Here is a 16,555-nt window from a genome sequence, read left to right on the forward strand (position 1 = left end):
GGCCGTATGTTTGACACCCCTGGTGTAAAGAGAGCAAGAGGTGGAACGCATTGGTTCGGAATGCTATCTAAAAAGTAATATGGGTCCAGTGTGTAACATTGAGGAGGAACTATAGTCAGAAATGCAATATAATATTCATAGCTATGTTTTCATTAGTGTAAAATATGATGAATATAGGAATCATGTTTCTGTTATCTTAGAATGAGCCATTTTTATCTAGAGAGGGAGCGGCTGCTCTTTTACTCTTCTTGTCCACCCAGAACAGACACACTGAACACCAGCTCTAGGTAGGCATTTGTTTTGGGCGAGTTTCTTAAAGAAAGAGTTTCGCTTCATGTCAGTTAAACAAGCATTCAAATGCTCGTAAAGGATCTGATGATGATGATGATGATAATAATGATAATAATAATAATAATAATAATATTTCTGCACTGAGCAATGCATAACTGTTAACCAGACAGTAAAATATGCTTGAGAATTGAATAGCTCTTAGTTAAGTGGTCCCAGCTCCTAAGAAGTCTGGTGGGCATAACTGCTTGTGCCCAACTTTCTGTTTTATTTTCAAACTCTTGGTATTGATTTCGGTCTTGGTGTATCGATTTTCAGAAACCCTCTATTTCTGTGTTTAATTCTCCAACCACTAGTTGAGTGAGGGGTATGATGTTGGATGTTACGATTGTGATATATACAAATACAGATCCCACTGTAGTGAAAAGAGTTGTTTACAGTATTGCAATGTACCCAATCCTAACCACTGTATTGCGAAACGTATTGCCAGATTCTTGCCAATACACAGCCCTATTGGTGAAGGTTGTCAGCTCAAACATGATCTCTTCAAATTGTTGTGTGGTGAGTGACTGACTGTGGTTCCCTCTCCACAGACACTGCTGGAGTATGCAGGCCGTTGGAGGATAGAGGAAGAGCCTTTGCCGCTCGTGGAAGTGTACATAGTCGCCCTGCTGAGTTACGCCCAGGCCTCTCCGTACCTCTCCCTGCAGTGTGAAAATGTTACTCTTGTGGTTGAGAGGCTCTCACTGTAAGTACCATTGAAATGTGATTAACTGCAGATAAAATATTCAGTTCATAATCAGTAATCATCATGTTTAATGCTACCCGGATGCAAAAGCTAAATTATAGCCCTTTTCATAATTTTATTAGAAGTGCAGGCAAAGACCTGTGTTTTTGTTGACTCCATATTTGTCCTGCAGGAGTTTTGTGGAGCTTCTGCTCTCACTGAAGAATGACATTCCAGATGGCTTATGGAAAGAATTCAAGTCATCTGTGCAGGTAAAGCTGAGGATTCTCATTTTAAGAAAGAATGAGTTTATTGAACTTGTCCTTCCAAGCATTTATAGATGAAATTTCTAAATGCCAACCTGTGCTAAACACTTGTTAGATCTTCAGATTCAAGTGAGGAAGTAGGAGTTCAAGCTAATTTTACTTCATCATATGCAGGGTTCACAGCATTGTGCAGTTCCAGCCGTACCAAAATCTTGACTTAATCGACTCAGACCTCAGGTACTCGCATACCTTGTGCATTATATCTTTAAGTCAGAGTTTTCCTCTTGTGTACAGTTTGCTTACAGTAAGCTGCAGGAGAATGGAATCACTCAGCTATCCCTGCTTTCTGCTCTGGCCCAGTATGATGGTGTTTGGACAAACAGAGTCCTGCAAGGCCTTCTGTCCAGTGAAAACCAACAGACTGAAGAAGGTGAGTTCCTGGAAGTCTCTGACGATTTTCCAAAGAATATTACTTAAAATGAAGGGAGGGAGGCATTTATATGTTTGTTTGTTTTTGTGCGTATCTCCAGTAGTGGTGAGTAGTGTACTGTCATATTAAGATGAATTGCTTTTTGGTGGGCTCCTAAACTATACATATCTGATCTTTAAATCACTGGTCCCATGTCCTCCTTTAAGAGAAAAACCCGAAACCAAAAGGTTTCATGAAGGCTCCTCCTCTTTGTCTACTGGAGACCTTATTTTGATACAATCAAATCTTGCATAAAGAAGTAACATCAGCTTTCTGTCACACTGAGACAGTCTCCTACACAGCACAAGAGCCACAGACTATGGACAGCAACTCACATTAGCTTTCCTGCTAAAGTCTCCTTCTTGTCTAACTTACAACATGAACACACATCTTGTCCTTCACCTCAGCAGTGCATTTTTCCAAGGTGAATGTATGCATGTTTGCATGTTTGTACTGTCAGGCTTTACAGGTTAGATTGCTGATTAGCTGCTTAGCTACACCCCATTAAACAGCATGTAAATGTAATTTTGGGTCCAGTTAGATGGTGTGGTCCTTACTCTTCAATACAACTAACAATTGACTGTCTGTGATTTGTAGGCCAAAGCACAAGTTTGTGCTCTCTAGAGCAAGTGTTTAGTTTACTCCTTTTGGGCTATGGTAGAAACATGGAAGATTCCAGTGACCCCTGGCATCTATAGATATAAAAGGCTCTTTCTAAGGTAGAGAAAACACAGGAATTCTTCATTTATTTTCAGGTGATTATACACTAATTAAAACATTCCTATAAATATTATATTCCAATTCCGACAATAGATCCCACTGGCTCTTTAAAAACATGTTTGCCCTCTGCTTTCATATCTCCTGGGAACCCCAGTGGACTGAAACTTGGCCATGGCAGCTTGGCCTCCGCCAAAGCAGACAGTCCAGTTTTATATCATATGCAAATCAGCAACTGCCACTACCATATATGTCAGTATTACAAACGATTTTTGTTTTGTAATGTTAACGAAATTGAAAAATGATTCGCGTATCTGCCCTGGGATTTGGATGCACTCCAAAATTGTATAGGATCTTTAGCTCATGCTTGACCTTTCCACCAAGTTTCATGGATATTGGGCCAGTTGTCCTTAATCCTTTTAACAAACAGCACAGAAAAGCCTCCTTGGTGGAGGGAATAAGGCTCTATGATCTGATGAGGCCAAAATTGGCCTTTTAAGCCATGATATCAAAACAAATGTGGACGTCACACATAACAAGAAAAGCACTAATCACTGTGAAGCTTAGTGGTGGCATCATCATGCTGAGTATAATGTATGCTGCAAAACACAAATGCTGATGGCATTTCTTGCAGATAGAGCCTGCATTGATATCACTAGAAAAACATAATAAAACATATTGGATAATGAGGAGTTGAGTATGTATTTATAATTTCTTTATAAATGAGTGCAACGCCTTTACTTTGACCATCACAACTAAATTAATTCTATCCAGTTTCACTCAGTAGCACATATACAAAGTCCAATTTTGGAAGCAAACTCCTTATATTTAAGTTGTACACACCAGTACACACCAGTGCACACCACAGGTAAAGCTGGCAGATTCTGCTCAATTTGTCTGCATAGCAAGGACCAGCTAAAGGATCAGAAATAAAACAGAGTATAGTTGATTAGAGACATACAATTCAGTTTCGCAGATTTTTGCAGTGAGATTTCCTCTGATTCAGCGTGCAGAATAACAAATACATTTGCATTTCCAGCTTTGCTTTAAAGTGATGGGTACACTCTGGTTGCACATGTAAAAACCATTGAAACACAATTAATAAAAATTAGAATAAATTGTCACTGTCAATATTTCCATTTCAGTGGAAGAGTTCTTGGTGCAGGAGGGGCTGGTCCTGTTAGAGATGAGAGTGAAGCAGCTGATGAAGGAGAATCAGCCAGGGAAAGCTGCACTGCTGGCAAAGACGTGCTCCGAGTGTCCTGCCTTCCAAGGGAAGGGAAATTTCAAGCAGATGTACCTCGTTTGCCTCTGTGCTACCTCAGAACAGGATCAGCTCATGGACGAGGTAAGTGTAGTTACTGTATATAGCACGGAGGTTGGAGATCTTTTTAAACGCACAAGAGCCTGGGATGGATGTGATCACACCTAGTAGAGCTTTGCATTATATTAGTTGAATCAAGCAGACCAATGTTCAGTAAATACCATTGTTGTGCATGCACCTTGCTGCAGTCCTTACTCTTCTGCCATCTGTGCTATGCCTTCCTCTGAGTCTGTACCTTTCAGGCCTTGTCCTGTAATAGCTTTCTCATCCACAAGATGGCAGACCACACTTATAAGCAGTTTGTCACACTGTCTGCCTGGGAGGCATTTGTGGTATTTCCTTAAGTGTGTGGGTACATATGTATGTATGTATGTATGTGTGTGTATGTATATTGGTTTCCAGTGAAACTTACTTGCTGTATATATGGCATCTATCTATGCAGCTTTCAAAGGAGGACTGTCGTGATGCATTGGAGATGATCTGCAACCTGGAGTCGGATAGAGACGAGAGGGCAGCTCTCAGCTTATGCTCGGCCTTCCTGACCCGACAGCTTCTCCAAGGAGATACATACTGTGCTTGGTAAGAAAACAAAAAACACTTTATTTGATGCATCTGTGTAGAGTTTCCTTGTTTTATGGAGGAATAAATCTTTATCCTTGACAGGGCTAAATCAAATAATATTGAGATTCTGTTAGTCCTGCAATCTACATCTGTCTTATAATGAAATTAACGTATTTATGCAAGTGTTGAGTTATAAATTGCTGGTGATGTTTGTCTTAAGTAGTCTGTCTATTTCAAGTGAGATGTGAAAAAGGTGTCATGCTGTTAATGTACACTCAGTGTCCATGGTTGATGCAGCTACTCTTTTACTCGTCATTGTGTGTTGTTAATAGGACGGTAATATTGAGACACTGATGGTCAGTATGAGCCTGAATAGATATTGAATAGAAAATGAATGTGCAATGAATTCCCCATCTTCAAATCAGGGAGCTCACTTTGTGTTGGAGCAAGCTGCTGAAACGATTAGAGCCATCAGAGCAGGCCTTCCTCGACAGATGTCGCCAGATGTCCTTACTTTCCAAAACCGTGTACCATATCCTGTTCCTCATCAAAGTCATCCAATCAGAGGTCAGTAAACAGTCAGCTGTTATTATGGTATTATCAAACTAAAAGTTATCATCACCTATCATGTATTATTTTATCTCTCCCCTAAAACATAGCTTTACAATACATTTATTTGGGTTTGGCTAATGATTATGATTCTGTAATAATTAATTTCGTTATTGATACAAGAAATTAACATCAGCAGCCATATGTTGTTGCTGCTAACTTTCCTTGGTCAAACATGGAATAACCCTTGGTTATTTAGTTTTAAGTGTTGCTCTTTTCTTCCATATGTTTTGCAGCTTTAAATGATTTGTCTTCCTCTTTCTAACAGATTGACAGCGTTGGACTTCCAGTGTGCATTGAAATGTGTATAAGGGCTCTGCGGATGGAATCGGATGATGGAAGCACCAAGGCCACGGTGTGTAAAACTATTTCCTGTTTGCTTCCCACTGACCTGGAAGTCAAGCGAGCCTGCCAGCTGACAGAGTTCCTCTTGGAGCCCACGGTGGATTCATACTACGCTGTGGAGACTCTTTACAATGAACCAGATCAAAAACTAGAGGAGGAGAATATGCCTGTTCCCAACTCACTACGCTGCGAGCTCCTGCTGGTTTTTAAAACCCAGTGGCCTTTTGATCCGGAGTTCTGGGACTGGAAAACACTTAAGCGTCATTGTCTAGCACTTATGGGCGAAGAAGCTTCAATAGTGTCATCCATTGATTTGCTGAATGATACTGAGGACCCTGAAGAAGAGGAAGATTTTCTCAGTCAGGAAAGGCTTAGGAATGTCCCAGACCACTTGGTCAGCGGCACCTATGAACTAAATGATATAACGGACAAGAGACAGAAAAACAGAGAAATGAAGAAACTGAGAGAAAAAGGTTTCATATCTGCCAGGTTCAGAAACTGGCAGGCATACATGCAGTACTGTGTGCTGTGTGACAAAGAGTTTCTCGGTCACAGGATTGTACGCCATGCACAGACTCATCTGAGTGGTGGAGTATACAGCTGCCCAATATGTGCCCAAACCTTTACCTCAAAAGACACATTGATTCCCCATGTAACATCACATGTTAAGCAGTCATGTAAGGAAAGGCTGACTGCAATGAAAACAAACAAGAAATTGGCCGATCCTAAAACAGCCGCCCCTGTTATTGCAGCATTAAAGGCAAAGACAGAAAATGAACTTTATGAAAATGCTGATTCCCTAGGGCAGAATGGGGGGCTGATGCATAATGTTGAGTCCAGAGTGGATAAGTGTAACACAGAGAGTAGTGAGAACAATGTGTGTCCTGTTGGAAAATGCAGAAGGAGCTTCAAATTTTTCAAAAATCTTGTTGCACACGTTAAAGCTCACGGAGACAATGAGGAAGCAAAGACTTTCCTCGAAATGCAGAGAAAAAAGGTTGTTTGCCAGTACTGCCGCCGCCATTTTGTCAACGTCACCCATCTTAATGACCATTTACAGGTACACTGTGGTGTGAAGCCTTACATCTGTATACAGTTAAACTGCAAGGCAAGTTTCCTGTCTAACACTGAGCTCCTTGTACACAGGAAAACACATTCTGTTTTTAAGGCTAGATGCATGTTTCCAAATTGTGGAAAGATTTTCAATGAGGCTTTCAAACTCTATGACCACGAGGCACAACATTATAAAACTTTCACTTGTAAAGTTGCAGACTGTGGAAAGGTATTCCATACACAACAGCAGCTGGATTTGCACCAGGAGAAGCATGCAACCCAAGAAGAGGAAAGCCCGTCTTCTGAACAGACCTCACCAAACATGCGGCCTGGCCCCTCACTTATTGAACAGATGCTTTCCAATCACACTCCCCCTAAACAAGAGATTTCCCAAGAAAACTGGAACGCTGAAAGTGCTGTTAATCCAAGTCATGGAAGACTCCCATTGTCGATTGAGAGTTTGCTGAAATCATCACAAGCACCTGTAGAAACCGTAAGTCAGTACAGAGTCGAACAGGAACCACAAAATGCGCCTTTCTCAACCAGTAAGTCTCCAACTTTAAATAATTCTGTGATCCAGACTGTGAATTCCCACTTGTCTGATATTAATAGACACAGAGATGGTTCAGGTGATCATTCTTTTAATTACATGAAACTACCCCAACAGGCTCAACCAGTACCTCAATTTGAAGCTAATTTAGTTAGCGTGTCACATAACTATAATACAGATGTCTCAAAAGGCCAAATGTTCCCCAGTAGTGTAAATACTGGATCAGTGACCTACAACTCTGACTGCAACTTACCATTGCAAGGGCCAATGTGCAGTAGCAACCTGTTGACAGCATCACCACTCCCGAACTCGATAGAGCCAGCAATGTCACAACCACTTCCTCCAACAGTAACCCCACAGCCACTAACTGGGAACAGACCAGAGAACTCTGTGACGTCCTCAACTAGCACAGGTCCCCCTCCAGGACTGAGAGAGCGATTTCATTGTGCATTTGAAACATGTCCAAGGCACTACAGCTCTTACAGAAGTGTGACCAAGCACATGAAAACGGTTCACCCAGATTTTTACGAGCAATGGAAAGTTGCTCGAACTAAACTTGAGATAACCTACGCCCCAGCACCAAGCACAACATCTGTCGGGCATCTCAGTTCAGTTGCCTCTCTTCAGAACCAGCAGGGCAACAGAGTACCAGTTCATGGAGTTCAGAGGCAGAATGTTATCCAAATACCTCCTTATGCTATGATGGGTACAAGCACAAAGTATACTACCCAACATTCCCATTCCGCACCTGCCCACAACCAGAATGCTTCACATGTGATGGAAAATGTTTTAAATCCCATTGTTCTCTCTCAGCTGGGCAGTGATATAAACCCAATAACTGCACAGCCCCACATTTCAGGTAACCAAAATTGGCACCCAGCCCCTGGAAGCGAAGTAATTCAAAACTGCGGTTCTTCCCAAGTCTATCAATCTGGCATGCCAGTGATGCCACAAGTCGATTCTACTAGTGCTGCTCTGCCACTTGGTGTCTCATCTTGCTCTATCATGGGATCAACAATGAACAGACCAGCGGATTCTTTGCAGTCACCACTTGTGGAAAACAGGTCTCAGTCAGTTTTGCCCATGTACATGGACGGTGCTAAGCAAGTGTCAAAACATGCGGAAGACCGTCTTGCGCCATATACATCACAGATGCAAAGTAGTTTAGTGTCCGGTTCAAGGGCCCCAGAAAAAATTAAACCAATGCAAAATCCTGTGCAGCCCAGTTTTCCCTCTCCAGACAGTGCAAGCCAAAAGAACAGTCAACAATCAATCAATCAACAGAAAGGCCCAGTTGACTCTGAAAGCAGTGCTGAAAATCAAAAGCGAGCCAAAAGAAACAGAAGGACCAAGTGGCCAGCTATTCTTAAAGATGGGAAATTTATTTGTCGCAGGTGTTTTAGACAATTTAATAGTCCCAAATCCCTCGGAGGCCATTTGTCCAAGCGTGCAATCTGTAAACCATACGACGAGTCGGAACTCAACACAGACCTGCCAGCATCGTTTCTAGATCTTCTAAATTCAGAACAAACTGTTAGTAGCGCTCAGCCACAGTTGTCTTATAGTCCCACTGCTGTTGTTCCTACAGCCACAAAAGACTACCCCACTCCTAAATATCCACAAGATAATTTGCCAATATATGGGAATGGTGAGTCAAACGATGACATTCTTAAACAAATCATGGCTGAATCCAACATGTCCGATCTTTTTGTGCACACGCCTGCTTCCCTGTTATCGCTCCAAAACACTTGTGGTCCCTATGTAGCTGGTGAACGTCTACCTGGAAATTCAGTCATACGTCATACAGAAAATGTTCATATGAAGCAAGAGGACAACTCGTACAGTACAGCACATTATCCCCAGCCAAGCGTTGATAGATTTGCTGAAAGTGAATTCCCTGACCCACTTCTTACTCAAATTCTCACAGAAAACCCTTCCACTGCTGTTCCTGAAACTATTTGCACAAACCACAGTGAGAGGTATCATACCAATCAGACACCAGATACAGATTCAAACCCAGTGATGCAAACGCTTTTACCCGATAGTCAGCTTGGTCCAGCTACAAGTAGCAAGCAGGCTGAGACACAAAGGAAGGCAACTGAGCAAGATGTTAAAAAGAGACTGCGGGAGCAGATTTTGGCTGGCGACTTTCAACGTAGAAACAGCTTATGTCATTTAAGCAACACTGACCCTAATGCTATTTCAAAAAATCCCATGTCCTTTGGCCCAATGTGCAGTCCTTCCAATAATTTTGGACTTCAACCAATGTCTCATGAAGCAAACAGTGACTCAGCATGTGAAGGACAAGTCATTCATGAGAACTCCTCTGGTGAAATTGAACAACTACTTCACACACAGAGCTTTACTTGCTTCAGAGAGACCTCTACCCCACAGCAGGAGGTACTGAGCCCTACAGGCGTTGTGGCAAATTATACAGATCTTGAGCCCACTCAGTTATCTGCCAGCCAGCAACAGTGGATGACAGAAATTCAAAGTGCATTTGAAAGGCTCGACTTAGTCAGAGAAATATCTGATCAGATGTCAGCAGCTATGGAACAGAATAGCAATACTAGGAACAACCAGGCCATATCTGCAAAGGTCGATCCACCAAGCTCAACGTCGCCGCGCTTCCTCAAGCCATTTGCTTGTGACAACGAGAACTGCACATTTAGTTCCATGTCAAGTGAAGCCCTTTGGAAACATCTCTCCAAAACTCACAACTACACACTTGAGATGGTGAATGTGGTTAAAAAAAGGTATGGCCAATATGCTCCTTTCAAGTGTCAAAAATGTAGTAAAACATTCACTCGTAACTCAAACCTTCGCACGCACTACCAGTCAGCTCACAAACTATCAGCTGAAGAGATCGCAGATCTAGATAAGAAGCGTAGAGAGGCCAAAGTTGCTGCAACCGCTGCTATTCAAAACTGGCCTGTCACTACAAACCAGGCTCCAGCAGCAACAATCTTGCCCAAGGTTCCTACTCAACACGCAATTGGTCCACATGTTAGAACCTCTTTGCCCAGAGTGTCAGTTCCTCTTACCCAGGCACTGTCAGCCGCACCTCAGGCTAATGGGCCTCCGTCTCTTAACAAACAATGTGCTATCAACAGGCAGGCAATAGTTAAGCCAAGCATAGAGATTACCAAGAAGGCAAAAGAGAAGAAGCCCAGCTCAGATGATGCTATGAGTCCGTACAGACCATATCGCTGTGTTCATCATGGCTGTGAGGCAGCCTTCACCATTCAGCACAATCTGATCCTCCACTACCGGGCAGTTCACCAGTCTGCTCTGTCAGCATTGGAGGTGAACAAAGAGCAGGACCAGAGTGAGGTACTAGATGAAGTAATGGACCACGATGAGGAAGATCCAGAGGCAGAGATCCCCCAAATTTCTGAATTCAGATGCCAGGTCAAAGACTGCTCCCGAGTTTTCCAAGAAGTTCCCAGCCTTTTTCAGCATTATCTCCGGCTGCATGAATTCAGCCTTGATAAGGTTGGCAATCTGTTGTCTGGCATCAAGCTCGGCAAGTTTGCCTGTGGCCACCAAGGGTGCACTGCACCCTTCACTGCCTTCTGGAAGTATATAGGGCACGTCAAAGAACAGCATAAAGACATGAAGTTGGCCAAACCTGAACAATTAAATGGCTCATTTAAATGTGAGATCGAAGGCTGTGACCGTTCATATGCCACAAAGTCAAACATGCTCAGACATGTCATGAAAAAGCATCAGGATCTGTACCAGTCCAAACGGACTAAAGAAGACCGGATAAAACAAAACTCTAAAACTTTGCATTACCAAATTACCAAGATGAGTAATGGGAAGGAAAACATTGAGAGCAATAAAAAGATTCTACAGAGAGGAAGTGACACAAAGAGAGTCAACAAGGCAAAAAATAATCACTGGACTAAATATGGAAAACCTTCCTTGAAATCTAAAGTGGAGGCATCCTCAATGTGCACTAAGAAGTTTCCTCTACAGTACCCCTGCATGATTAAAGGTTGTGAATCAGTCATGAAATCTGAGCGGAGCATACTAAAACATTACATCGGACATGGACTGTCAGAAAAATACCTGGAACAGCAACGAAGTCATTTCATATTCTGTAAAAAGATCCCTAGGCAGAAGTGCCGCTCAATCAGGAGTGACGATTCCAAATCAGACAACACCTCTGACCTGTCAGACAACGAGCTGGCAGCAGACACCGACCTGGAAGGAGATCAATATGGAGATTCAAAGCCTGTCCTACGCAAAAGGGCTGCAGCAGGGATGCCTGCCACGTTGTTTGACAGCAAGTTGTCGAATGATGAAAGTTCTGATGGCTCTGTGGTGCTCAAACGCAAACGGGGACGTCCACGAAAACTGATAGACAAAATAGCGAAACGCAAGAAAATTCCACGAACAACAAAGACCGATGTAGTTTACAGTAGGGACGACGAGTCAGACTCCTCGTGCCCCGCAGTCGTGCAGGAGGAGACAACTGAGCAGAGTGCTCCGCTGGCCTCTTTTAAACCAATGGGGTTTGAAATGTCTTTCTTGAAGTTCCTAGAACAGTCAAATAAATGTGAACACCCCTTGACCAGGAAGGTGGATGCTTCAGAAACCTGCAGAAAAACACCCACTCCTAACGCCAAAGACACCTGTGTCAGGTTCAACAACCGTCAGAACCTGAAATCACTTAGTAAGGTTAAGATCATTATAGACAGGGCCTTTTCAGGTGTCACCGAGCGTATGTTGAAGCAGCTGCAGGACATGTGGCCCACAGTAGTGTTGGAGAAAAATGACTGAGTTGTCTTTTGTTGTTTTTGAAAAGGAGAATCTCAGGACTAGAATGAGTCAAATCTGCAGACTGGTGCCCTACATAGGAAATGTTTTTTTACACATCCGGTTGTTTAAAAAAAACAAACTTGTTTTCAATTATACTGTAATAATGTCTGTACAATTTTCTCTTTTTTAATAGAATAGTGTATAGCATGTTTTTATTTATGGACTATTGAGTCAAAAAGTTATCAGAAAATTTTGCTGAAAAATTGAAATATGACATCAGCTTTTGGTGTCTTAATTATCCCTGTGGGACTTGCAGACTAATGAACTATGGGTTGTATCGTTGTGTGTAGTTTGTGATTTGAAGGTGTTGATTATTGTGCGTTGTGTATATAGTTTGAAATCACTCACTGCCACCAGCAGTCTTACTATTAAACCGCTTTTTTACAACCAGTTTGACTTGTTTTTCATAATTTGCCATTTTGTTAGATTATGCTGCAGTTTAGGGATTCCTTTTATGATGTAAAGTTTGGAGCTGCTGCATGCACACTGAATGGAAATTGATTTGATTTGGAAGTATTTCAATTATTAAAAAACAAATGAGCTAGAACTAGAACATGGGTACCAGTATTTTGTTAGTCATTTTTCAAATTTCCCAATTTGCCCTGTGTCCAGGTGCTTAGCTTAGAATAAAGACGGAAGTTAAAATACTGTACACTGACCAACTCATTTAAAGCTAATGCTAATCAACACGTCGTAATATTTGTTTGATCCACATACAAAGTGTAAAAAGTTTTGTTGTAGAAAACAAATTACTACTGTCATACGCACTTCAGAGCAAGTTGTTCAAATCACAGGGTGTCTGGGCTCTTAAAATGTCTAAAATAGGATAATCTGAATTTTAGGCCTTAAAATGTCTTAAATGTGTTTTTAAGAAAAGTTTTTATTGATCATGCTATAACAACTACAAAATCGGGGTTCCCATCCTTGTAAACCTGTACATTTTTTCCAGTTTATTTTAATTTTTTTAAAATACACTTACAAATGAATACAGTTGCAAAAAATAGCCTGTGAATTTACATGTCCAATGTAAAATAACATGAAAAAACTAAATCATAAAATTACAATTTGCTTAAAGAAAATGTCCTTTTCACATAAAAAAGCTGTTAAGATTAAGATGTTAAATTAAAGTTTAATACATTTCTAAAATTATGTAAAAATGTGTGACAACAGTAAAATAAGTTTGTTTTGTTATTTTACAGTATTTACAGACACAGCTGCTAGTAGCTGTAGTGGAAAGATCAGTTTATCTGATTGACAGTTTCTCAAGATGTCTGCTGACCGTTGCATATTTATCTCCCCATACATATGAGAGCTAAACAGCAGTCTGATATCTGACATCCTGTCAAAATAATTGGTTTGGAAGTCTTCATCAAAAGTTTCATTGCAGTGTTCAATATTAAAACACATTTTCAAAAAATCACATGAAGAATGCAGGCATAGTGTAGGATATAACCATGAAACGGTGAAATAATCCAATACATGCACGACATTATGACAATATTCCAGCAAGATGAACAGCACAGAGAGTTTTGGCTGTCCAACAAAGATTTTGGAAAAGGGACATTTTGAAATAAAGCTACTGCAATGACACAAACTGACTACTAAAACTAAACAGTTTAGTTCAGTAAGAGTATTTGTAACATTAAAACAGTTTATTAGTTGAGATTCAGCAACCTTTTTCTGATATTATATCACTGTGGTTGAGGTTTGTTGAGGTTAAGGCACGAAAAAAACATTTGAAATTAAATGTTACAAATACTCTGTAAGCAGACTATCCAAATAAATTGACTTACAGTAAACCTTCTCGACTCATGGCTTACTGGTACATTCAATGAGCCATCGTTTACCTTTCACCTGTGCTTTTCCTGGTACAACAAGGCATAACAGTAGGTTTTTATGTTACTACTGCTAATCAATATTGCACTTCCATAAAGTTTGGGGTCTCATAAGAGACAGATTTAAAAGAAAAGAAGAAACAAATGGTCAAAATTGAAGAAACACAGGCTGAGATATCTTGGCCTTTAGTCCTTAGTTAGCCCAGTGCTGCTTGTCGACCGTTAAGTTTCAGTGTTGGCCCCCCCAAGTAAACTTGATGGAGTCTTAGATAAAATTATAAAATTAGACCTTCCTTACCTGGTAAACACACAAATGTATGAAAGCCCATTTCCACCAATATGATGAAAAAAAGGATTCTTTAAATCATTATAGTGAGATATATATCAAAAATATTGAGAAACTTTCTCATTATAATGAATTCCAGTTTTTTTCCATCACATTGGCAGAAAAGGGGCTTCCATTCAAATGCACAAAAAATTTAGCCTTTGTAGAAAATTTGCAATCTTCAAGCCCAACCTGAGATTAACCTGATGAAACATCACTGTGACATCATTAGAGTTGACAACTCTCCTCCAGAGCCACAAGACATACAAATGTATCACAAGCAACAGTGCTCCTCCTGATAAGTGAATGATCGTAATGGGGAGGGGAGGGGTGCTGAATGTGAGTGACAAATCAAAATAATGACATACTGTATGTTTCATTAATAATTAGAGTCTGTTCATACTAATAAATTATATGACATGTCGCCATAGCTTTTCTCAATTTAGGCCCAATTGGACATTTCAATCTTTTTCATAGCACAGTATTCACTGTGGTTTGACTGGTTTGACTGTGGTTTCATTCTGAGCTGGTAACATGAGTCAGTCGTCTAGGACTGGACTGGCAGGTTTTCAGCTGTGGATGCGGGCTGCGTGCCGCCATTTCCTGTGTTTACTGTAGCTTCAGACGAGGTAAACTTGTTGACAATGGAAACAGGTGGCGGGCAGTTGCTGTAAGGTTTCTCTTCCACAGGGGCGTATCGCCTGATGAAACATTTCCACAACTGCTTCCACACAATGTACATGAGCTCCACAAAATTCAGAGCGATACACAGAATGGAGGTGCAGCCCATGATGTAGAGGAAGATCTTCTTCTCTGTTGCTTTGGCAATGTAACAGTCCACAGTGTTGGGACAGGGACTCTGGCTACAGCGGAGCAGTGTGGGCATCTCAAAGCCGTTGTACAGGAAGTAGAAAGCAAGCAGGGAGCCCACCTCAAAGGCCGTCTTGAACACCAGGCTGACGACGTAGGTGCAGAACAGACCTCCGTCGATGCTCCCTTTGTCCTGGTACAGTTTACGCTTGTGCTTGGCCTCCCGGTGCTCCCTGTATGCCACGTGCAGGGCCACCAGCAGGGACGGGGTGGACACCACGATGAGCTGCAGAGCCCACAGGCGCACCTGCGAGATGGGGAAGAAGTGGTCGAAGCAGGCGTTCTCGCAGCCCGGCTGCTGGGTGTTGCACACAAAGTCCTTCTGCTCATCCTTCCACACCTGCTCGGCCGCCGCTACGTACACCAAGATCCTGAAGAGAAAGACCACGGAGAGCCAGATGCGCCCGATCACAGTAGAGTATTTATTCACCCCACTGAGGATGTTTTCCAAAAAGCCCCAGTTCATCTTCCTCAGTCTCCTGTCAGGGAATACACCAACAATTAAATATATACTAAATACAGCACAAGTGTTTTTACACACTTACTACACATGGCATACTTTATATACAATACTGATGGCCAGCTTTCCTGGAAGCCATTGATTTGCATTCAAATTCCCATCAGCACTGCAACATCACGGAGAAGGGCAGCATCAGGCCCCCAGTTTGGAATGGGAAAAGTTTTATTGACATCACGAAACAACTAGCCAATACAGTTAGAGATAGCAGAATGTATTGCTTTCTCATAGGCTGTGGTCACAGAGTATGATATATATGGCTACATTAGACTGTACATTTGAAGCAGCGGCTACCGAACAATTTTAGTTTCTTTTTTAACATGTTTGTTGTTCAAAAGTAGTTTGGGATCCGGCCCAACCGTTTCCACATTCCTTGCATTTATTGCACTATATTATGAAGGTAATTCGTCAGCTTTAACCTCTATGACAAAGGGAGCCTGTAATCCATCATTCTTTGGTAATGTCGTTTGTAGATTATAGAGAAGGTCTGCACTGTATTATCACACAGTAACATGATTTTATACCGTAGAGTGTGCACAATTTCAAAACATGCTACAGTTTCTTAAGGCTGTAGTCTAGAGCGGTGGTTCAAAGGGGTCATTTCTTGGGGTCGGCAAAGGGTTACAGAGAATAAAATAAAACAACATATTGTGGAAGCAGAAGTTTAATTCGATTTGAAGTCCTACACAGAACGCATTACTCTAAAACTAAACACACTCAGTTTCTCCTCTGTGTGACAGATGTGGTAGTGCTAGAGGATCACTGTCACACTTATTATGACCAGCAGTGTTGGGCTAGTTACTCAAAATGTATTACTCATTATTATTTGTTACTCTTTTCAATAGTAAAAAGTAAAGTAATATTATTACTGTATATTACTTTACTTATTACTCCCTGCCAATAGTAATGCATTTCAGTAGTAGTTATATTACTTTTCTGCTACTCCTCACAAAATTGGTAATTGGATCTTTTCTCCCCAAAATTCAACGACGATCAATCAAAATTAAAATTTTGTTTATTATTTCCAGAATTTCCATCCTCCAACCTAGTGTCCTCCATGACTACAAAAATGAATCTAAGGATGTGATTGGATTATTGTTTTTCAGATTAGTAGGGGGTGACAACTAAATTAACATTTTTTGGGGGGTAACTAATATTATTACTGAAAATCATTAGTAATCTACGGAAGCCGAGAACGGCCATGGATTTTTTTTTATTTTTTATGCACTGTTATATCATAACTGATCTCGTGATAACTAATTAATTAATAAT

At 41.2% G+C, this 16,555-nt stretch overlaps 2 protein-coding genes across 2 annotated transcripts in view; one reads left to right on the top strand and one right to left on the bottom strand.

Annotated features, from left to right (window-relative positions):
* znf292b (zinc finger protein 292b) overlaps positions 1 to 12,126 on the top strand; it is an 18,510-nt gene extending 6,384 nt beyond the window's left edge. Inside the window, exons 2-8 of the mRNA XM_035678436.1 lie at positions 882 to 1,036; positions 1,209 to 1,287; positions 1,576 to 1,711; positions 3,613 to 3,815; positions 4,234 to 4,370; positions 4,778 to 4,919; positions 5,230 to 12,126. Of these exons, the coding sequence (XP_035534329.1) occupies positions 882 to 1,036; positions 1,209 to 1,287; positions 1,576 to 1,711; positions 3,613 to 3,815; positions 4,234 to 4,370; positions 4,778 to 4,919; positions 5,230 to 11,697 (7,320 nt within the window). The 3' untranslated portion in view covers positions 11,698 to 12,126. The remainder of the gene's footprint in view (positions 1 to 881; positions 1,037 to 1,208; positions 1,288 to 1,575; positions 1,712 to 3,612; positions 3,816 to 4,233; positions 4,371 to 4,777; positions 4,920 to 5,229) is intronic.
* A 1,864-nt stretch (positions 12,127 to 13,990) lies between these two features.
* cx28.8 (connexin 28.8) lies at positions 13,991 to 15,566 on the bottom strand. The gene has a single exon (XM_035678823.1). The coding sequence runs from the start codon at positions 15,230 to 15,232 to the stop codon at positions 14,444 to 14,446; it is 789 nt and encodes a 262-aa protein (XP_035534716.1). The 5' UTR covers positions 15,233 to 15,566; the 3' UTR covers positions 13,991 to 14,443.
* Between the last annotated feature and the right edge of the window lie 989 nt (positions 15,567 to 16,555).

This window comes from Morone saxatilis, unplaced genomic scaffold (assembly GCF_004916995.1).
Source record: "Morone saxatilis isolate NCDOM2014 unplaced genomic scaffold, NCSU_SB_2.0 Contig7, whole genome shotgun sequence".
In the NCBI taxonomy this organism is placed as follows: domain Eukaryota; kingdom Metazoa; phylum Chordata; class Actinopteri; family Moronidae; genus Morone; species Morone saxatilis.

What these genes read in the sequence shown, in the direction of transcription:
- cx28.8 (XM_035678823.1), bottom strand. Translation starts at nt 15,232, where the DNA reads ATGAACTGGGGCTTTTTGGAAAACATCCTCAGTGGGGTGAATAAATAC.